This window comes from Bombina bombina, chromosome 6 (assembly GCF_027579735.1).
Source record: "Bombina bombina isolate aBomBom1 chromosome 6, aBomBom1.pri, whole genome shotgun sequence".
Classification (NCBI taxonomy): domain Eukaryota; kingdom Metazoa; phylum Chordata; class Amphibia; order Anura; family Bombinatoridae; genus Bombina; species Bombina bombina.
The window spans coordinates 118,016,769-118,040,693 of record NC_069504.1 but is presented as its reverse complement, the minus strand read 5'-3'; the positions used below and the strand labels follow the sequence as shown (position 1 = coordinate 118,040,693).

At 34.6% G+C, this 23,925-nt stretch overlaps 1 protein-coding gene across 1 annotated transcript in view; it reads left to right on the top strand.

Annotated features, from left to right (window-relative positions):
* Window positions 1-4,244: 4,244 nt before the first annotated feature.
* The window catches only part of LOC128664978 (chloride anion exchanger), a 136,452-nt gene continuing 116,771 nt past the window's right edge, over window positions 4,245-23,925 (top strand). Inside the window, exon 1 of the mRNA XM_053719759.1 lies at window positions 4,245-4,432. Within this exon, the coding sequence (XP_053575734.1) occupies window positions 4,308-4,432 (125 nt within the window). The 5' untranslated portion in view covers window positions 4,245-4,307. The remainder of the gene's footprint in view (window positions 4,433-23,925) is intronic.

Sequence of the window (23,925 nt, the reverse complement as noted above, 5' to 3'; positions counted from 1 at the left end):
AATATATACAGGGCTCCTTTTAACAAGCAGCAAAAGCTACTTAAGAGCCCTTACAGGGTCAGTTTCGTTCATGCAAGCCTACTTACTACAAGCCATGAACCTCTTTGACACTTGTTAGTTCAGGTTGATTGACAGGACCTGCTCTCATGCAATTGGATGTATCCTGCAACTTGGGAACCATATCCCTATGCTTTCATGTATGGGCCCCATAGTGTTTGTATGCAAATGTTAATATCAGGCAAATATACATAATTTTGTGTATCAAAACCCTTGAAATATTATTATTTTTTTCACAGCTTTTAAAATGAAAAGAACATAGATAATTATTAAAGATTAAATATCTATTTTTGTATTCTGCTTATTGTTTAGTTTCTAATTTCTGATTGTGAGATGATGATGATGGCACATGTTGTAAGATTCTTTTTATATTATTTTCTTTTTGTATTTTTAATTGTGTTTTTAGAGAAATTGTGTGCATAAAAGGGCAATGGCTAAAATAAAAATGGCTAATTGCTTAAATAGTGGGGTGGGAAAGAGAAATTGGTTGTATTACATTACCTCAAACACCTAACCAGATATTTAAATACACCATGAAACCATCTCTCTATGGACAGATGTTAGAGATAAGCTACAACATCGTATTTAGATAGTACTATATATCTCATTGCATAAGTATGATTTCCCCCTCCCAAAAAAAGGAATAGATGTTGGAGAACAAGTAGGATATATCATTCTGGAGTTTGGTAATAAAAAAGAAAGGGTGTTTAAAACTCAATTTGGAAATTAAATAAAAAAACATAATTCAAATATTATAGTGTCAAATTTGTAGTAGGAAAAAAATTGGAAACATGTCTATGTTGCTTCTGTTAATATGTGAAAGGCAAGGGTTAATGATTTAATAGCCCTGGAAGTGCTTTCTTATTTAAAAATAATATATACAGGGCTCCTTTTAACAAGCAGCAAAAGCTACTTAAGAGCCCTTACAGGGTCAGTTTCGTTCATGCAAGCCTACTTACTACAAGCCATGAACCTCTTTGACACTTGTTAGTTCAGGTTGATTGACAGGACCTGCTCTCATGCAATTGGATGTATCCTGCAACTTGGGAACCATATCCCTATGCTTTCATGTATGGGCCCCATAGTGTTTGTATGCAAATGTTAATATCAGGCAAATATACATAATTTTGTGTATCAAAACCCTTGAAATATTATTATTTTTTTCACAGCTTTTAAAATGAAAAGAACATAGATAATTATTAAAGATTAAATATCTATTTTTGTATTCTGCTTATTGTTTAGTTTCTAATTTCTGATTGTGAGATGATGATGATGGCACATGTTGTAAGATTCTTTTTATATTATTTTCTTTTTGTATTTTTAATTGTGTTTTTAGAGAAATTGTGTGCATAAAAGGGCAATGGCTAAAATAAAAATGGCTAATTGCTTCACGATGTTGATGTTACTTCAAACATATAAAACAGATTGTGTTGTTTTATAGTCAACTCATTTTGTTCATTCTTACAAACCTGGATTAAGAAAATGTAAGGAAATTATTTTCAAAAGTGATCAGTATTTTGATATAAAAATACTTAAAAGGGTTTAAAGTTACATTTCACGTAGTAACATATATTTGTGTGTATTTGTATTACAATATGAAATTAAATGTGATCACTCTAGTGCTATCGAATTTAATGCGCATCGGGTTTGCGCTGCTAAAGACCTTGCGTAAAAGGGCAATGGCTAAAATAAAAGTTGCACCAAACAGAACATAAATTCATTCAAATAAATTGCTACACTCATATAAACACTAGCTGATAAAAAATAGTCATAAAAATATAAATATATAATAAAAATATTTGTAAGGGTTCAAGGGTATATGGCCATGTATATGCCTAAAGAATAATTCTAAAATAATATTTAATAATGTGTTTTACTATGTAATTACTGTAAATATTTAACATTCCAATGTTCTTTATATAGGGGGAAATGTTCTTTGTATTTTAAAATTGATATTCCTATATATACTGTACATATATATATATATATATATATATATATATATATATATAATATCCAGAGTTAAGAGCACCTAGACCATGGTCTATGGATGGGCTTAAAGTCCCCGAAACATCACCTTATGGCACAATAAAGAATCATTGTTGTATATGCTAAGACCCGGTGAGTGCTCTTAACTCCGGATATTGTACTATTATTGGATGCACCCCAGGCAGTTGCTGAACAAATAAGTGAGTGCAGACTTTTCATAGGACAGTTTTATATATATATATATATATATATATATATATATATATATATATATATATATATCTGTATAAATCTATACGTGTATATATTCATATAGATAGATAAGTATTGATATATATTTTACATTAATATATATATATGTATATATATATATATATATATATATATTTATTAAAAAAAAAATCTGAAAACATAGGAATGTAAAATATGTGGAATGTACTTGAAAAAAAAAAAACTATAATAATCATTATAGTTACTGTAAAATATATATGTATATATATATACTGTATATATATATATATATATATATATACTATATATATATATATATATATATATATATATATATATATATATATATATATATACAGTATATATATATATTCTATTGATTTTTAGAATATTTAAGTACATCTATAATAATTATTTACATTAATTATTAATATTTTTCAATAAAATACATGATACACCTTAATATAACTCATGTCGGGTTAGCACACATGAAGAATCAGTGTACTCTGTCGCACAAAAGCAGGGCTTGTCAGTCATCCAGGTCAGATCTGGTTGGGATAATTTAACTCTGCCAATCTTAAAGTGGTGGAAAGGTTAAGAAGCAACGGTCTCTGAAGCTGTAATAACAGCTTGATAAATAGAGCCCACATGTTAAATTTAAATAAATCTACTTAACACATTTGTTTCCAACACAAAGCCAGACTGCTTTATAATATTTTCCCTTCTGTTTTGAGCTCTTACTCAATACAGATTTTCTCTAATGTTCTATCTGCACCTACTATGCATCAAAATGTTAGTAGATTCTTAGAGCAGATTAAGACATTTTAAAATTACAAATGACTGAATGAAACTTCTTATCAATATTACTTTAGTGGATGACTGTCTCAAAGTTCAACACATAATTATCATGTTCAATAATTAATCCAAGTTAATGATTGCTGCAAACAATATAGTAACTCCTACACCAATATATGCAATACTTACAAGTAAAGATAATTATAAGCTTCCTGGAATTGCATTAACAACTGACTATGGAATATTGTGCTTTAGGGGTCTACTGAAATGAAAGGTAAGACTATAAAATCATTAGCATTGCAGAATCTGTTGGCGCTCTACAAATAACTGATGATAATAATAATACCAAATACTATATGAAATTTGATTTTCAAATTTGTAATATTAAAGGGATACTGATTCAGACAGAGCATGCAATTTTAAGCAACTTTCTAATTTACTCCTATTATTCATTTTTCTTTGTTCTCTTGCTATCTTTATTTGAAAAAGAAGGCATCTAAGCTAAGCAGACAGAGAATTTTTGGTTCAGACCCTGGGCAGCACTTGTTTATTGGTGAATGTATCCACCAATCAGCAAGAACAACCCAGGTTGTTCACCAAAAATGGGCCGACTTCTAAACTTGCATTCTTACTTTTCAAATAAAGGTACCAAGAGAATGAAGAAACTTTGATAATAGGAGTTGCTTAAAATTGCACAAAAGAAAACATTTGGGTTCAGTGTCCCTTTAAGGATATATTGGAAAATGAAAAATGCTTTCTAAAATATTTCCAGAACTTAGTAAGAAAATGTGTATACAAATTTATATTAATGTGGATAAAAAAAGGGATAAATTGCATGTAAAAGTGCTGGACTGTTTTTTTTATTTATTGTATTTATTTTTGCAATTCATTTAGTTAAAAAATTAGAAAAACTTTTTTTTACCTACATTTCTGTTTTATGTAGTTAGATTTAACACCATATTTTTACATGAAGGAATAACATTATTAGAATCATCATATTGATTGATAAAAAATGATCTAATTATCAATTATGATGATCGGAGATTTGGACATTGAAATTAACATTAAATTGTCAGTAAAATAAGGAAGTGGGGAAAAACAGGATAGGGAACAAAAAGTATACAATAACCTCACATATACTAAAATATTGTGTGCATTTCATGTTTCAGATAACTTGATACTCAAGATAGACACGACAATCCTGTAAAGTGGATAAAGTATACTTTTTAGACATCATGACTAGCCTCAGGAAATATACAGTTGCAAGGCCAATTTACTCAGAGGATACTTTTAGTGATAATCATAACAAATTGGAAAGGAAACACACAACTTTTTTGGATCACCTAAAGCGTTTATGTAGGTAAGTACTCAGTTTGGCTTTGGTAATCATCCCTTGGATACTAAGCAGGAAACCAACTTATAATAGGATATATTTTCTTCCAGTTAAAGCAATACCAAAAATATCTTCTATAGTTCGAATTGAATACACAGCAAATATTTAGAGAAAAAGTTAAAGGGCATTTAAACTGGAAGATAATCTACCCTTTGTCAAAGACAATTTCTCAGCTTCTTTTTTTGATCTTTAGAATTTTTATACAAAAAAATATCATATATATTAAATATTTCTCAAATTCATGTAGAGGTGTTGTTAAATAATGTTCATGATAATTTGGTTCAAATAGATCAAGTACTCATGTTACTTTGCATCACAGGACAGGTTAAAGATTACATGCAACCCAAAAATTTTCATTCAAGATTCGATAGAGCAAACAATTTTAAACAACTTTCCAATTTACTTCTGTTATCAAATTAGCTTTGTTCTGTTGGTATCCTTTGTTGAAGGATCAGCATTGCACTACTGGGAGCTAGCTGAACACATCAAGTGTGCCAATAACAAGAGGAATATATATGCACAGCCACCAATCGGCAGCTAGTTCCCAGTAGTGCATTGGTGCTCCTAAGCCTACCTAGATATGCTTTTAAGCAAAGGATACCAAGAGAACAAAAGCAAATTAGTTTATAGAAGTAAATTGGAAAGTTGTTTAAAATTGCATGCTCTATCTCAGTGTTTCTCAAATGCGATCTTCAAGTACCCCCAACAGGCCATGTTTTCATTATAGCTGAACTAGTGCAAAGGGGAAATAATCAGCTGATGGGTGACAGCAGGTTAGTAACCATGGTTACTGATCAGCTGATTACTTCACCCGTGCACTGGTTCAGCTATAATGAAAAACTGGCCTGTTCGGGGTACTTGAGCCGCAGTTGAAAAACACTGCTCTATCTGAATCATGACAGTTTAATTTTTATTTTTCAGTCCCTTTAAGTTGAAGAGTCATAACAGTAAATTTGAAATTCATTAGCATTCAGAATATGTGCTATCATCAGAAGTGTGTGCATGTGATCTACTGGAGTATGCTTGGTGGGTTGCTCATAAAAGAAAAGCCAGTGACATCTTTTGGAAGCATTGTTTTACAAATGCAAATATATTGTGAAAAATGCCTCTAAGTGCCACTTATTTCAGATCCACTTATAAATCCATTTAAGCTGTTATAAATATCCAGAATGGAAATAGATTATATATTTCCACACATATGATATATACTTTTGTAAAAAATGTATCATCAAGCTGTCATATGTTTTAGTGATAGCACAATATATCTCACCTGTAAATAGATAAATGTGTTTATTTAGTAAATTAAATTAAATGAAATCTGCTAGAAAATGAAAACACATCAGATTAATAACACTATGTAGTTATTTTACTGAACCCCTTTGTCAAAACAATGTACGTCTATAGACTTTTTGATAACCAGTTTACTCTATTAAACGTTGAGCATTAAACCATGGGTTATGTCCTGGCTGTAATAGCAGGGCTGCCAAAATGTAGCCTCTGGAATGTTGCTATAACTACAGCGCTACTAAGGACATGATTGCGCGCAAACACAGCTAGAAATAGAATGCTGACGCACACTAACTTTTCGGGTATCGCCACCACACTAACTTCTCTCCATAGTCTTCAATGAAGAGCACAAACTGGTAAAAAAAACTAATACTTATAGATTGCGTGCTAACCCAACATCCGTGAGACCAGCTGCTCTAACCCAAAGGTAGTTATTCATATTTTACATTCAAATATTCTTCAAATAGAAGAGAATGTTCTATTTATTTTTAAATAGACATTTTGTGTGGTGCACGCTCACGTTAATACGCCACTTGTAATCTAGCCCTATATCATCCGTTTAAAGGGACATACAAGTACAAAAAATGCTAGTGTTAGATTATTTTATTATTGTGCTATTGCTTTCACATGGGAATGTGTTTAATCCCAGCAAATAGAAGGGGCAGTCTCCAGAGGGCTTAGATACAAGCTAATCATAGAGGTAAAAATGATATTAATATAACAGTGTTGGTTATGCAAAACTGTGGAATGGGTAATAATGGGATTTTCTATCTTTTTAAACAAGAACCATTTTGCAGTAGATTGTCCCTTTAAAGTAACCTTACAGTTCTTTTGATTTAATCCCTTTGTACATTAAAGGGACACTAAACCCATTTTTTTTCTTTCATGATTCAGATAGAGCATGCAATTTTAAGCAACTTTCTAATCTACTCCTATTATCAAATTTTCTTTGTTCTGTTGCTATCTTTATTTAAAAAGCAGGAATGTGATGCATAGGAGACGGCCCATTTTTGGTTGAGAACCTGGGTTATGCTTGCTTATTGGTGGGTAAATGTAAACCTCCAATAAGCAAGCACTATCCATGGTGCTGAACCTAAAATGGGCTGGCTGCTAAGATTTACATTTCTGCTTTTGAAATAAAGATAGCAAGAGAACAAAGAAAAATTGATAATAGGAGTAAATTAGAAAGTTGCTTAAAATATCATGCTCTAGTTGAATCATGAAAGAAAAAATTTGGGTTCAGTGTCCCTTTAAGCAAGGGGAATACTCATTTACATGTGTGAGATTAAGTTATTGTAATCCAAATCCATCCTAATCACTGATAAAAAAATATGAAACTGTTAAACTGCTACACTGCAGTAATGTAGCCTCAAAAATGTTTTACAATAATAATATCACCTTTGTGACCGGCTTTCAAAAGGGATAGCACCTTTGTGACCAGAACATCAATAATGTTGCTACAAAAACAGGAAACCACACTGTAGTGAATGGGTTTTGCATTTCTGGTCCAGAAGGTGTGATTCCGTTTGAAAGCTTAGTCACAAAGACGTGATCCCATTTGAAAGTCCAGTCACAAAGGTACAGTCCCAGTCACGCCTGTACTGAAAGTGACAGTTATGACACTGGAAATGTTAATTAGAAACAAACATTAACAGAAAATGATGCTACAGGCTATTTCTAGATGTCGTTGTCCTGATCTCACTGTTCCTGAAGATCCCCTTAGCTGTACGGGATATCCCATATTAAATATATATATATACATATGTAAATATGTGTCATGCCTACTGCAGACAGACTATACAATAGTGATGAATAGCGCTTTAGTGAATATAGACCATGTATACAAATGCACCTCTAAAATGTCATCCGTGGCAATTTCAGTGCCTTGCACATGTGCAACATAATAATTATTCCATATTGTATTGAAACACTTGCATGTCAAAAGGCCAGTTCAGGACTTTATCAAGTGCTTGCTAAATTTGCTAAATGTAAAATGGTCTCAATAACTTTTTGAAAAGTATTGAAAAAACTGTTTGTGACTGGCGAGAAAATGTTGTCTCCATGTTAAAAGTAGGGCTTTTTTTGGCGAGCTGAAAATATGCTCACAGCTCCGAAAACCAGACAAAATTCTGCTATTATATCAGGTGGATATTAGTGTCTGTCCTGAACTGGACCAAGTGGCAGAGTAGCATCAATAAAGTTTACACTGTCCCAACACTCTGGATTAATCTGAAAAAGCTGGAAAAACTTAAAGAAAAAGTGTAGGTAAATGTACAGCAACCTACAGAGTAAAGATTGTCTGGAGTCTGGAGAGACATGGGTAAATCTGGTTTCAATATGGTAGGCAGTATGGTCACTAGTGATCGGGCAGAGGTCTGGCATCAAATAGGCTAATCAAGTACAAATGTGGCAGGCAGAAGGATAGTCAAGATCAGGCAGAGGTCAGGTATCATATACAGAAACAGCTCCAAACCAGCAGGCAGAAGAATAATCCAAATACAAGGCAGAAGTAAAAAAACCCCAACTATAGCCAATACAAAATTAGCACACCCGGAAGATAAAAAGCAGCTTAGCAACCAAAGGAGTCCGCTTTACCAGGCGCACAAAAGCTGACGGGTTGCCACGTCCCTTAAAATACAGAACACTTATAAGTTACAAATGCTGCAGGATGTGCAGGGAGGAATATGAATAGTGCTGTCGAGACACACAATACATGTTCCTCCCTGCAGCATGTGTAACTCATAAGTGTCGAGGAACACATGGCTTAGGTGGCTACCCTACTGACCACGCAAACCCAATCTGTGACATATTGTGCTTCAGTTGAAACAAAAAGTGCCCTTTCCTGGCCTAAAACCTGCGAAAAACAAATTGACAGTATATTGTGATAGACCCTAAAACTTGATAAAGAAACTGCTAACATGAAGAAAATAACTTATAGCTAAAAGTACATAGAATGTTATAGTACTGTTAACGTTCATAAGACAAAAGGACTATTATGACTGACTACCAATGCAGCAGTGAATATATTCCAAGAAAAAACTAAATTAAATGTTTGGATATTCAAATGGTAATTTACTGTCGGCTAGATTACGAGTCTTGCATTAGGCTTAAAAAGCAGCGTTGGCCGGTCCCAACGCTGCTTTTTAACGCCCGCTGGTATTACGAGTCTTGAAGGTACAGGTGTACCGCTCACTTTTTTGGCCAGACTCGGAAATACCGCAAATCCACATACGTCAATTGCGTATCCTATATTTTCAATGGGACTTGCATAGCGCCGGTATTACGAGTCTGAACAAAAGTGAGCGGTACACCCTCTCCTGTCAAGACTGGTACCGCATTTAAAAGTCAGTAGTTAAGAGTTTTACACTACACGCCGTAGCATAAAACTCTTAACTAAAGTGCAAAAAGTACACTAACACCCATAAACTACCTATTAACCCCTAAACCGAGGCCCTCCCACATCGCAAACACTAAAATACATTTTTTAACCCCTAATCTGCCAAACCGGACATCGCCGACACTATAATAAATATATAAACTCCTAAACCGCTGCACTCCCACATCGCAAACACTATTTAAATATTATTAACCCCTAATCTGCCGGCCCTAACATCGCGCCACCTACCTACATTTATTAACCCCTAATCTGCCACCCCCAACGTCGCCGCCACTATAATAAAGTTATTAACCCCTAAACCTAAGTCTAACCCTAACCCCACTTAGCTTAAATATAATTTAAATAAATCTAAATAAAATTACTACAATTAACTAAATAATTCCTATTGAAAACTAAATACTTACCTATAAAATAAACCCTAAGCTAGATACAATATAACTAATAGTTACATTGTAGCTAGTTTAGGGTTTATTTTTATTTTACAGGCAACTTTGTATTTATTTTAACTAGGTACAATAGTTATTAAATAGTTATTAACTATTTAATAACTTCCTAGTTAAAATAAAGACAAATTTACCTGTAAAATAAAACCTAACCTAAGTTACAATTACACCTAACACTACACTACAATTAAATTAATTACCTAAATTAAATACAATTAATTACAATTGAATAAAATTATCTAAAGTACAACCCCCCCCACTAAATTACAGAAAATAATAAACAAATTACAAGATTTTTAAACTAATTACACCTAATCTAATCCCCCTAACAAAATAAAAAAAGCCCCCCCAAAATAAAAAAAGCCCTACCCTACACTAAATTACAAATAGCCGTTAAAAGGGTCTTTTGTGGGGCATTGCCCCAAAGTAATCAGCTCTTTTTCCTGAAAAAAAATTCCAATTCCCCCCCCAACATTTAAACCCACCACCCACACAACCAACCCTACTCTAAAACCCACCCAATCCCCCCTTAAAAAAACCTAACACTAAGGCAACTCCATAGACCTGGTCTTCACAAATCTCTGTGCTGTTTCCAACTCCCTTAACTTCCCCTTTCCTCTCTCTGACCACCATCTATTACCTTTCTCTCTTACTCTACCTGCTACATCTTTGCAAGCCCCCAAAAAACTGCTACCTTACAGGTATTTAAATGACTTGGATCTCACAGACTTTTCCACTCAACTGAGTCCTCTGCTCTCTGAAATTTCATCCCTCTCTTGTCCAAACCTTGTGACTCTACAGTATAATTCGGCACTAAAATCAACACTTGACAAAACTGCACCCTCCACTCTTCGACGTACAAGTCAATCACTCGACGGCAACAGTGGTACACTAAACAGACCAGATATCTTCAGCGATGCTCACGGGCTGCTGAACGGCAGTGGAGGAAATCACGCACCTGTGCTGATTTCCAACATTATAGATTCACCCTTAAGTCCTACAACTCTGCGCTCAGCCTGGCCAAACAAGTCTATTTCTCCTCCCTTGTGTCATCTCACGCATTCCAACCCCAGAAAACTGTTCTGAACCTTTAACTCCCTTCTACGTCCGCCTGCCCCCCCGCCCACTACCAACCTCACTGCTCAAATTATTGCTGATCACTTCAAAAATAAAATTGACACCATTAGAAAAGAGATCTGCACCTCGCACCCCACAAACCCAACGATCCTATCCTACCCACCCCTTCTATTAACAAAAATCTATGCTACTTCAACAGTCTAACTCCCAACTATATTTCCTCTCTCATCGTGAAATATTCCCCATCCCGTCCTCTTCGATCAACCTCTGACCTACGTCTCTACACTCCTGTTATCTCTACGTCCCACTCCCGCCTCCAAGACTTTGCATGTGCTGCTCCTGTCCTCTGGAACTCTCTACCCGCTCCATTAGACTGTCTCCAACCTTGTATAGCTTCAGACGATCCTTGAAAACCCACCTATTCAGAGAGGCGTACCATCTCTCCTCCATCCCACATCTGAACCAAACTAATACATGTACATGAACTGCCTGACTCACTGCTGCAAATACAACTGATGTAACAAGCTACCCCAACCTTATGTCTCTGCACCCTAAACCTATAGACTGTGAGCTCTCCGGAGCAGGGCCCTCTTCCTCCTGTACTAGATTTGTTTTGTTTGTTATGTTTTGTATTTTATCACAAATCTTTGTCATTGTATACCCCTATCACTGTACCCAGCGCTACGGAATTTGGCGGCGCTATACAAATAAATAATAATAACCCCCTGAAGATCACCTTACCGGGAGACGTCTTCACCCAACCCGGCCGAAGTCCTCAACGAAGCCGGGAGAAGTCTTCATCCAAGCCGGGTGAAGTGGTCCTCCAGACGGGCAGAAGTCTTCATCCAGAGGGCATCTTCTATCTTCATCCATCCGGCGCGGAGCGGGTCCATCTTCAAGACATCCGACGCAGAGCATCCTCTTCTTCCGACGGCTAAACACAGAATGAAGGTTCCTTTAAATGACGTCATCCAAGATCGCGTCCCTTCAATTCCGATTGGCTGATAGAATTCTATCAGCCAATCGGAATTAAGGTAGAAAAAATCCTATTGGCTGATGCAATCAGCCAACAGGATTGAAGTTCAATCCTATTGGCTGATCCAATCAGCCAATAGGATTGAGCTGGCATTCTATTGAATGTTCCAATCAGCCAATAGAATGCCAGTTCAATCCTATTGGCTGATTGCATCAGCCAATAGGATTTTTTCTACCTTAATTCCAATTGGCTGATAGAATTCTATCAGCCAATTGGAAATTGAAGGGACGCCATCTTGGATGACGTCATTTAAAGGAACCTACATTCTGTGTTTAGCCGTCGGAAGAAGAGGATGCTCCGCTTCGGATGTCTTGAAGATGGACCCGCTCTGCGCCGGATGGATGAAGATAGAAAGTGCCGTCTGGATGAAGACTTCTGCCCGTCTGGAGGACCACTTCGCCCGGCTTGGATGAAGACTTCTCCCGGCTTCGTTGAGGACTTCGGCCCGGTTGGGTGAAGACGTCTCCCGGTAAGGTGATCTTCAGGGGGTTAGTGTTAGGTTTTTTTAAGGGGGCATTGGGTGGGTTTTAGAGTAGGGTTGGTTGTGTGGGTGGTGGGTTTTAATATTGGGGGGGGAATTGTAATTTTTTTTTCAGGTAAAAGAGCTGATTACTTTGGGGCAATGCCCCGCAAAAGGCCCTTTTAAGGGCTATTTGTAATTTAGTGTAGGGTAGGGTTTTTTTTATTTTGAGGGGCTTTTTATTTTGTTAGGGGGATTAGATTAGGTTTAATTAGTTTAAAAATCTTGTAATTTGTTTATTATTTTCTGTAATTTAGTGGGGGGTTTTTCTACTTTAGATACTTTTATTTAATTGTAATTAACTGTATTTAATTTAGGTAATTAATTTAATTGTAGTGTAGTGTTAGGTGTAATTGTAACTTAGGTTAGGTTTTATTTTACAGGTAAATTTGTCTTTATGTTAACTAGGTAGTTATTAAATAGTTAATAACTATTTAATAACTATTGTACCTAGTTAAAATAAATACAAAGTTGCCTGTAAAATGTAGCTATTAGTTATATTGTATCTAGCTTAGGGTTTATTTTATAGGTAAGTATTTAGTTTTAAATAGGAATTATTTAGTTAATTGTAGTAATTTTATTTAGATTTATTTAAATTATATTTAAGTTAGAGGGGTTAGGGTTAGGGTAAGACTTAGGTTTAGGGGTTAATAACTTTATTATAGTGGTGGCAACGTTGGGGGCGGCAGATTAGGGGTTAATAAATGTAGTTAGGTTGCGGCGACATTGGGGGCGGCAATGTTGGGGGCAGCAGATTAGGGGTTCATACATATAATGTAGGTGGCGGCGGTGTCCAGAGTGGCAGATTAGGGGTTAATAATATACTGTAGGTGTCGGCGATGTCGGGGGTGGCAGATTAAAGTGTAAGATTAGGGGTGTTTAGACTTGGGGTTCATGTTAGGGTGTTAGGTGTAGACATAACTTTTATTTCCCCATAGGAATCAATGGGGCTGCGTTAGGAGCTAAACGCTGCTTTTTTGCAGGTGTTAGGTTTTTTTTCAGCTGGCTCTCCCCCATTGATACCTATGGGGAAATCGTGCACAAGCACGTTTTACCAGCTCACCGCTAACGTAAGCAGCGCTGGTATTGAGGTGAGATGTCGAGCAAAATCTTGCTCTACGCTCACTTTTTTGCGGTTAATGCCAGGTTTGTAAAAACCCGTAATACCAGCGCTGTCTGTAAGTGAGCGGTGAGCATAAACTGCTCGTTAGCACCACACAGCTCAAAACAAAAAACTTGGAATCTAGCCGATTGTTTTCACTTCAACTTTTTAGTTCCAATATGAAAATCGATAAAAATAATAGTTTTATATGCATAAATATGAAATTATCCTATAGGGAAATGTTATGTTTATTACATAAAATTACATGCATTACAAAATATATAAATTTTTTAAAAACATTTAAAGGGACATAAAAGTGCAAACAACAAGGGCTAGATTACAAGTGGCGCGCTATTTTCTATAGGTGGCATAAAGTGTAAATGTGCACTTGTATTATCCTATCTAAAAAAAATGTAAAAGAATCTACTCTAAAAATTGTCCTGAAAAGGGGATTTGTCTAGCATTGCCCTTAAGTAATCACAACTCTTTTGCACAAAACAAACAAACAAAAAAAAAACCTAATCTTTAAACCCTATTCTAAGAATTTTCTAAAAAGGGCATAAGTGATTTAGCTCTTTTGAATTTAACCCCCAAAAACTTATCTTATAAAAAAACCTATCCCATAAAATGCCCTTAAAAGGGTTTAAGTGATTTAGCTCTTTTGCATTTAAAAAAAAACCAAGACACCCCCCCCCCCAAAAAAAAAGAAAGCTACGGCTAAACCCCAAAAGTTTGTACTCTTGAATCCAGCTCCTTAGGGGTGCAGCGGCAGGTCCGTTGCTGCGCTCCTCTTAGGTCTTCATCCAAGACGTTGGTCCCTTGGGGCTGTCCTCTTCTTCCATACGATGCTTCTTCATGTTGTCACCCCCTCACACTGACGATTGAATGCAAAGTCCCCCTTTATGTACAGATTCACTTGCATATCTATTAGCTGATTTTTTAATTCTAATTCAAATCAGCCAATAGAATTGAAGCTTTTTGCAAGCAAAAAATTAACTTCTAGCAATGTTAATGCTTCACTTGTAATTTAGCCCCAAATGTTGTAAAGTGTTAGAACATAAAAACATTTTATTATGGCACTATTGCTTGCTTTTAACTAAAGTCAGCTCCAGAACAGCAATGATGTAACAGGACCTAGCTTGACACATGTGTTATCCTAATAAAAAAAAAACATATGTTTGTAGCCACCATTAACCATCTAGCTCCCAGTAATTACTTTTTACATTTTGATGTCATTTTAAAGGCATACATTTTTATCCTGTTAACAAAAAGCCTCCTAAATAGGCTTATTTTAAATCCTATGCTGTTGCCAGTTCCTGTACTAATCAAGCAATCCCTGGGTAGTCTGTTGTAGCCCGTCTCAAACATTTTTGCATTGTTTTATGTTAGTAACATGGAAAATATGTGTTTACAATCTCACTGCAAGTCAGCAAAGAAGTTATGAGAAATTTACTATATGAGAGTTTGTTTAAACTAGAAACATTTAGGGATATATTACAAGTTGGTTTTTCGCTCGTATTACAAGCTGAAAGTAAACGCGATCCCTTGAGCGCAATTCAAGCTAACGTGCGTCGGGTTAGCGCTACCTCCAAGCTCTGGTTAAGTGTTTTGCGGCACAAAAAAGTGTCACAAAACACATCAAAAATACAGTTAAAAGTACACGTACATAATAATGACACTATCTAATAAAAATTATTTTAAAAAAAATTGCACAAAAACGTTATAAGGGCTTAAAGATATAAAGGACTACAAAGGGCTTTAACATATAGATACATACTCATGTCTAAATATGTATATGTATTATATATACATATATATGTGTGTACATAAGTATTTATAGTACAGGAAAAAAGGTCCACGCTTGGATACAATAAATAAAACTCAGTCTTTATTAGTCAATTAAAAAAACATTGACATAGCCGCCAACTTTAAAAGGTTTAAATGGAGAGCGTAGCATGTAAAGCTTACGCGTTTCGGGAAACTCCCGTACTCATAGCCTCATATAGACATATATACACATATAAACATATAAATACATATGTAGCCATATCTAGATATATCTAGATATAAAAGTGCATTGAAGCGCTTTGCAGTTAAAGGGACATTAAACCCACATTTTGTTTTTCATTCTTCAGATAGAGAATACAATTTTAAACAATATTCAAATTTACTTCTATTATCTAATTTGCTTCATTCTTTAGATATCATTTGTTTAAGAAATAGCAATACACATGGGTGAGCTAATCACACAAGGCCTCTATGTGCAGTCACCAAACAGCAGCTTCTGAGCCTATCTAGATATGCTTTTCAGCAAAGAATATCAAGAGAATAGAGCAAAATAGATAATAGAAGTAAATTAGAAAGTTGTTTAAAATTGCATGCTCTTTCTAAATCATGAAAGAAAAAATTGGGGTTTAATGTCCCTTTAAGGAGATAAAAACATGTAAAAACATATTTATGCAATATTCCTAGTTAATAAAGTATTATGCTGTGTATTTACTGTACATATTTCACATTCCAATGTTCTGCACATAGCAGAAAATGATCTAAGTATTTTTAAATATATATATATATATATATATATATATATATATATATATACAGTATATATGTATATATCTATACCTATATATAATCATGTATACATATAGATGTATATATATTGTACAAAAATACCCTCAGATATATGTAGACATATGTATTTATATATAAATAGAGCATATTCTTCCATGTGAAGTACATTAGAATGTGAAATATTCATATTTTCATGTCGGGTTAGTGCACTTGAGAATATGTTATCAGGTTTGCGCGCGAATAGGATGTTTATTTTCCACTTTTTTTGCTCCATTGACTTATATGGGGGATTACATTATCTTGCGTGCAATATTCTAAGTTCTGCTTTTAACGCGCGTCGGGTTAGTGCACGAGCGAAAACAGTTTACTTTCAACTTGTAATAAGAGCGCAACCCGACGCACGCAAAAAGCTTACTTCTAGCACAGTAAACACTCGAGCAGGAGCGTTAAATATCGCTCCACTTGTGATTCGGCCCTTAGACTGGTCGACTCAGGGCTTAGTCTGGGAGACATAAGAGGAGTCTTTGTGATCTGGGAATGCTCTGTCATTCACATTTAGGGCTAGATTATGAATGGCGCACTAACTGTTGTGGAAGAGCGAGAAGGGGTTTGTTGCGACTCTTTGCAAACTTCGTATTGCGACTTCAGAGCTCTGGTTAACTGTTACGCTTGAATAAAAAGTTGCACAAAAAGCATCAAAGTTATATATAAAAGTATAGTTACACTCATAATAACACTATCAAATAAAAATTATTAAAAAAAATATTGCATATAAAAGTCATAAGGGCTCAAAAATGTTTTCAGGTGTTAAAAAAGAAAGGCATGCAAAGCTATATACTGTATGTGTGTGTACATATGTATTTAAGTATATATAGATAGATAGATAGATATATATATATATATATATATATACAGTATATAAACACATATAAACTATATATGTATACATACTGTATATAGACATATAAATGCAATAGGTATAGCTATATATTTTACCAAAAAACATTTACATAGAAATATATATTTAAGAATATATAGAACATATTCTGCTATGTTAAGAACATTGAAATATGAAATAGTAATATTTCCTGTCGGGTTAGCGCACTTGAGAAAATGCGATTGGTTTTGCGCGACTTGTTGAGTGTTAGTTTTTTTGTCACTTTTCACGCTCCTTTGAAATCTATAGGGCAATTGTTAATGTTGTTGCAATATTTAAAATTTGGCTTTTTTGCGTGCATTGGGTTAGCACTTGTGTGAATACTTTTTACTTTTAACGTGTAATACGCGCACTACCCGGCGGGTGCAAAAAACTTACTTCTAGTGGTGTTAATCCGCAAGCTGGTGTGATAAATGGCACTATACTCTTAATCTAGCCCTTATTATTCATTTACATTGTTTAGTAATACACTGGATTTGTTTTTCTTTATTACCCAATTAAGGGCTAGTTTCCACTGAGTTAGTAAAGTTGGAGCCGTAAGCTACCGAAGTTGCCAACAGCTAAAAGTAGTTTACGGTTCCATTTTAGTACTAGGTTCCCATTGAAATATTTTGCGCATTGCATGCAGTCGGTCTTTTTGTGTCTGCGTAAGCTAAGACTGTGTTAAAGGGACATGAAACTCAAACATTTTCTTTCATGATTCAGATAGAGAATACAATTTTAAACAACTTTCAAATTTACTTCTATTATTTAATTTGCTTCCTTCTCTTGTTATCATTTGCTGAAAGGTTTATCTAGGCAAGTTCATGAGCAGCAGAGAAACTAGGTTCTAGCTGTTGATTGGTGGCTGCAAATATATATTGAATGTGATTGGCTCACCCATGTGTTCAGTTAGAAACCAGTAGTGCATTGCTGCTCCTTCAACAAATTATACCAAGAGAATGAAACAGATTAGATAATAGAAGTAAATTAGAAAGTTGTTTAAAATGGTATTCTCTATCTGAATCATGAAAGAAAAAATTTGGGTTTCATGTACCTTTAACTCTTCCATCCAACGTTGGATTTCTAGGAAAACGCAGCATAACAAGTTTGTTGCTATGGAAACCCAAAATTAGATTATAAAAATGAATGTTAGTGCTGCGTTCCTTAGCTGTGATTGGCTAGAGAGGGAAAGACAGGGTAATTAGTTGCAGTGCTAGGCGTTTGGTGTTTTTTGAGCTAGGTAGAGTAATTTGGCCACCTAATAAATAATCAAACAATTTAATAAATTTATTTTAAATTAAGCTCAGAAATTTTTTTTTGGTTTTAATTTATTTTTACATGTACTATTTAGTGCTACCCTAGGCATTGGCCTAGTTGAAGTTATGTGATTGATTATATTTTTATATGTAAGTACATACTGAAAAATAATTAAGAACATAAATCCAACAAGGCCTATGCCTGCGATACATAATTGTATTCGGCAGCCAGACCCCGGCTGCCAGCAATGATGGAAAATGCACCTTCAGAAATGACAGCATTGTTTTTCGATTTGCGAGCTCATGGAAACCCAGTTGCTTTTTAGTGGAAATGAGTTAGAGGGACAGTAAAGACAAGATTAAACTTTCATGATTCAGATAAAGCATGTCATTTTAAACAACTTTCCATTTATTATTATATTTGCTTTATTCTCTTTATATCCTTTGTTGAAGATTAAAGATAGATTGTCTGATGGGAGCTTAGGAGTGTGCACGTCTTTAGCATTCTATGGCAGAAGTGTTTGCAACTTCGTATAATATTGACATAAACATTGCTGCAAACACTGCTGCCATAGAATGCTAAAGACACATGCACACTCCTGAGCTCACCTAGGATGGCCCTTTAACAAAGGATCCTAGGAGAACTGAACAAAATTGAAAATAGAACTCAATTGGAAAGTTGTTTAAAATGTAATTCTCTATCCAATTTATTTGTTTAATTTTGACATTACTGTCCCTTTAATGGATACCTTGGGGTGCTCTCAACAGTGAAGTTCCCCTTTCCAGAGATTTCCATTACTTTACATAAGAGCCATCTTAAATCTCCCAGGGACAGCCCCATTTTTCCCATCCTTCACTGAGGGCAGTCCCTGCAAGTGTCAGCATGGTTTTTCATTTCTGATCTAGTGAATGTTAGACAATCAGACCCTTATGAAGGACCTTGTAGCACTGACAGATCTTTTTTTTAGACAATTACCTAAACTGAGAGCTTTAGAGAATTGTGCTCTGAGAGAGCCATTTTATGTTTAATAATATTTTGAGGGTGAGTGCAAATTTGGCTGTGGATGGGGTTTATAATAATTGTGATGTTGAGCTTGAATATATTTAATAGCTATAAGGCAACTTTAAGGCTAAGAACACATTACTTTGAATATAAGGTTTTGTATTTTTTAAAGCTGCAAACATTTTTTTTTTAAAGTTCAGTAAAATAATGTTAACAGTGAGTGATAGTTCGGTGGAAAATGAAAATTGTCCCTGATAAAGAGGACAGATGCTATATAACATATTACAATGAATGTATCATGAAAGTGACAGGAAAGAAACCCAAATGATTTCTTTAATGATTCAAAAAGTCACTTCAACAGCACATTTTCTTTATTGGAACATAGGGTCACACAAATAGCAGGTGCTGTTTCGGGCAGTCAGCCCTTAATCATGCCATACTGAACACATTCACAATCATCATTATATACCTATATACAATACCATAGAATAAAACCAGATCCCAAACCATTATTATTATCTAATTTGCTTCATTCTCTTGGTATCATTTATTGAAAAGGATACCTACGTAGGCTTGGGAGCAGCAATGCACTACTGGGAGTTAGCTGCTGATTGGTGACTGCACCTATATGACTCTTGTCATTAGCTCAGCCCTCACCTGTTCAGCTAGCTCCCAGTAGTGCTTTGCTGTTCCTTTAACAAAGGATACCAAGAGAATGAAGCAAATGTTATAATAGAAGTAAAAAAGTTTTTTTGTTTTTTTTTATAATCGTATGCTCTATATATGAATCACAAAAGAAAAATTTGGGTTTCACGTCTCTTTAGCTTTAATTCCTGGGTTTACGTTAGAGCCATTTTATTTCACATTGTAGTTAGAATGTCAGACATTAATGAAAGATAAATGCAGGCAAAATAAAACATAAAAAAATAACAGATTTTCCCCCAAAAATGCAAATAACGCATAGAGAAAACAACAAAGAAGACATTATCTGTTCCATCTTAACTAGTCTGTATCTGTCACAGGCTGGCACACTGCATTTTTGTGCCAAGCACATTATAATTATGTTCTGCAATAAAAAGAGATCACCTGCCAGTGTAGATGATCAGTTATTTTAATATAATGGTAATAGGAAAGGAAATTGCCTTAATCATTCATTTAAATAAAATGTCCACCTTTAAGGGATACTGTTTTGTTTTTGTTCTTGCCAGCTTTTCTATTTACATATTCGAACATGTACATCCCCCAGATCAGCAGCACCTGATATTATCTAATGTTCTTAACCAGAATTCTATGGTTTTGCTAGCCAGGACTTCCTATCTAGGTGATGTCATAGGGAGGAGTTATAGTTATCATAATCTTCTTGTGTCTGCATGTACTTAAGAGTGTGGATTTTTTTGGGGGGAGGGGGTTCTGGATGGAATCGGATCACTCTTGGGGTGTATGAGTTCCTATCTAGTCCACAAAAGTTAAAATATTTATTTTCATATAATTTAAAGGGACAGTAAACGTAAGACCGTACATAATTATGCACTATAAGATGGAAAATTAAAGATTTATGCACCCAAAAGCTTAGTTACCTTACATGCATTGCCGTTCTCTTTGTCACTGCTTTACCAAAACAGAAGCATAATACGTTTAGTTGAACAACCCAACTGCAGCGCCCAAGAGGACAGCAATATATATAAGCTAAATAAACTTTTGTGCGCATAAATCTTTAATTTTCCATTTTTTTAACCATTTCGGGTTATCTTTATGTCATATAATTCTATACATTGTGCAGAATTATGTAACATTTTTACGTTTACTGACAGTTGCTACCACTTACAAAGCGGGAAAGGAGAGAAGCAGAGCAATATTTCAAATTATACAGAAAGTGCGCAGTTTTATGGTAAATAATTTTATTATTTCAAGTTGGTACTTGATTGGAAAATATAGATGAAATGATGCTAAATAAAACTCAAACCTTGTCTCTCCTTTACAACAAGGCCTCTGGGCAACCTCACAATCACCTATGAATCTAGGGCAGTGGACCCATGTATTAATCTTTGTGGTGAGTGGGCAGTGGACAATGCTCATCCGCTGCCTTATGTACTATTGCATAAGCATTTGGTTGTGTAGCACCACCCCCTGTTCTTGCGCGTCCAGTTGTGTGAGAGCAGGACCTTTCAATCACCCAAATCATGGCTGTTTCTTACAAGAGTGAGTCTGCCCTTCAAGGGCTCCAAAGCAGCGTTTTCTGCTTAGTACATGGAACCCATTGATTTTATTCCTTAATTTGCCTTTTTAGAAATTATAGCATTCTGATTACTTTTTCAATTGGTTTATAAACTCTAGTATTTGTATTTCAATTGTCTATCTCAAATGTTTTTGTTGAAATGTTTTATTCTAAATTGTACTGCAAATGGGAGAAATACTGACAAGCATTTAAGAATATATTTAGTTTTTTGCTTGGGATAATAATATTGCAGAGTATATCACAAAAATATTCACAATCTTAAAAATGAAATGTTATAAAAAAAATAATAAACAAAATCAATTAGGAATTAGCATTTGGCAGCTTCTTTATTATCCAAATGTGAAAGAAGGAGGCTGCTTGTGAAATTGAAGCACACTAAGATCTGGATCTGTGTGTAAAATGTTCACAAGAAGAAATCTGGTTCTGAAGAGAGCTGAATGCCGCGAGCAGCCGCTGTCTTTCACATACATATGCTAACAAAGCTGCCGAATTCCCATCCGTAAAACAAATTGTCAGTGTATATTTTATAGTGTGTAGCACTATACATTTGTGTGTGAAATAAATATAGTTCACATGCAAGTCTAAGATCAATATATTAGAGTATTCACTCAAAATGATAGAAATCGTAAGTCTAAGAAAAATATGCCAATACATTATGTAGATATTGTTAGGACCAGGTAAAAGTATAGGTACAGACCCAGTGGTTGAGTTAACACAGTGGATGAAACCCATGACGTGCCCAAACAGTTCAGGTAAGGCCAAGGCAGAGGTCAAAGCCAGGAAAGCAGAATCCAAAAGGGTAGTATAGAAAAAGGCACAAGGTCAGAAACCACATGGGGAATAACAAGAAAACAATCACTAGGAAATACAGCGCACCTACAAACAAAGTCAACACTATGGCAAAGATACTAAAAACCTGGAAGAATGAAAAAAAAAAGGTGTCCTGAGCAATGATGCAGAAACCGCACGTCACAAAATGGCGTAATATAACGGAGTCCAAAACAGTATCTTGCATTTGATTCCTGTCTGCAAAGGGGGAATTTATTTACTTTGGTGATGTATGAAATTAAGTCACTTTAAACGTTAATGTCATTAAGATTTACCCTTTACATTTACATAAAATACCTTTGTCTATTTGATCAGGTAAATTAATTAATTGTTTTATAGCCTGGTGTTTTCCTTTTAAAAATTCCTACCACCTGGTCTTATTTGTCAACAATAACATCGGGTGAAACAGGAATTATGATAAATTATTATCTGACGGTTTGTCGCAATTATTAATTTACCTGATTCTGTGCAATTACCTTAGAGGGTTTATAATCAAATATTTGGTTCCTATCATCTTGCCAATTTTTGTGTTGTTTTGAAAATATAATTTAATCGTCTTTATGGTTTTATCTCTGCATTATTCTGTTTTTCTCGCTAGTTGAAGTTTATCGCTTTAATTGATTATTATAGGACTGTAGTTTATTTCTCTGTATTATTTTGATTGCTTAAGTTACTATTAAATGCTAAATATTTTTCCAGTCAAAATCTTTTAATAAAGATAATTTTTTTGTTATTCATCTGGTGTCGGTATAATTAATAGACTGATAGCAACTAAAAGGATTCAGGTTTTTGTTTATTATCTTCAATAAGTTATAAAAAGTGTGTCATTAAAAATTGCGCCATTTCACATAATATACTTTTATAGATAAAGGTAATATTCATAACATCTTGGAGGCACTAGCAGAGAGTTGAAATAGTTTATTGATTGACGATTTTTCTTTTTTTCTTGGAAATAATTAGTATTAATTATGTATTTTCTTGCAGTTGCATTTCTCCTTTAAGTGAAAAGCAGACTTGAGTTTGTTTTGCTGTCCTTGTGTTGTTTTGAGAAGAGATAACATTTTGGCTGTTGTCCAGGATAGGAAAATTTGTATTTTGCAATTAAAGCTACAGTAGTTTGAGTATTTGATTAAAATGTCTGTGTCTGGGGATGTTTCTGGTCATGATAATAGGTCCCTTTTAGGTAATTCTCACTCTATATCTGATGCTGATACAGCGGAAGTTGTGCGAAATAGAGTTTTTCATCAACTCTTTTGTAAAGGTTAAATCAAAGGATTCTTTTGATAATTGGTATCTGGGTTTAAAGGCAATAATCCGTGACCCAAAATATATTTTGTGTGATAACCCTGATGGTTATATGGCAAAATTGTTAGAATTTGAAAATGCTAAGGGCTCTAATGAGATAAATAAATTGATATATAATATATGGCCAATATTGTTTCTTTTGCAAGAATTTTGGGCTGACAAATATATTCAGCAGAATGCTGAATTTACTATTGTATCAGCTGAGGTGGATATGTTGAGTAAAAAATTGTCTGAAAACGAAAATAAGGTTCACTGCCAGGAAAAGACAGAATGGGAGTTGCAGCTTAAAATAAATTACTTAGAATACAGAGTTAGTGCTCTTAAAGACAGATTGACGTCCTCTAATCGTGAAAATGTTGCTTTAACACATGTTAATGGCATTCTTGATAAATGAGTAATGTATGCTGAAAATGGGTTGGAGAAACTCAAGGAAAGTCAATCTGAGTTATCTGCTCATCCTGGGGTTAGATTTTCAAC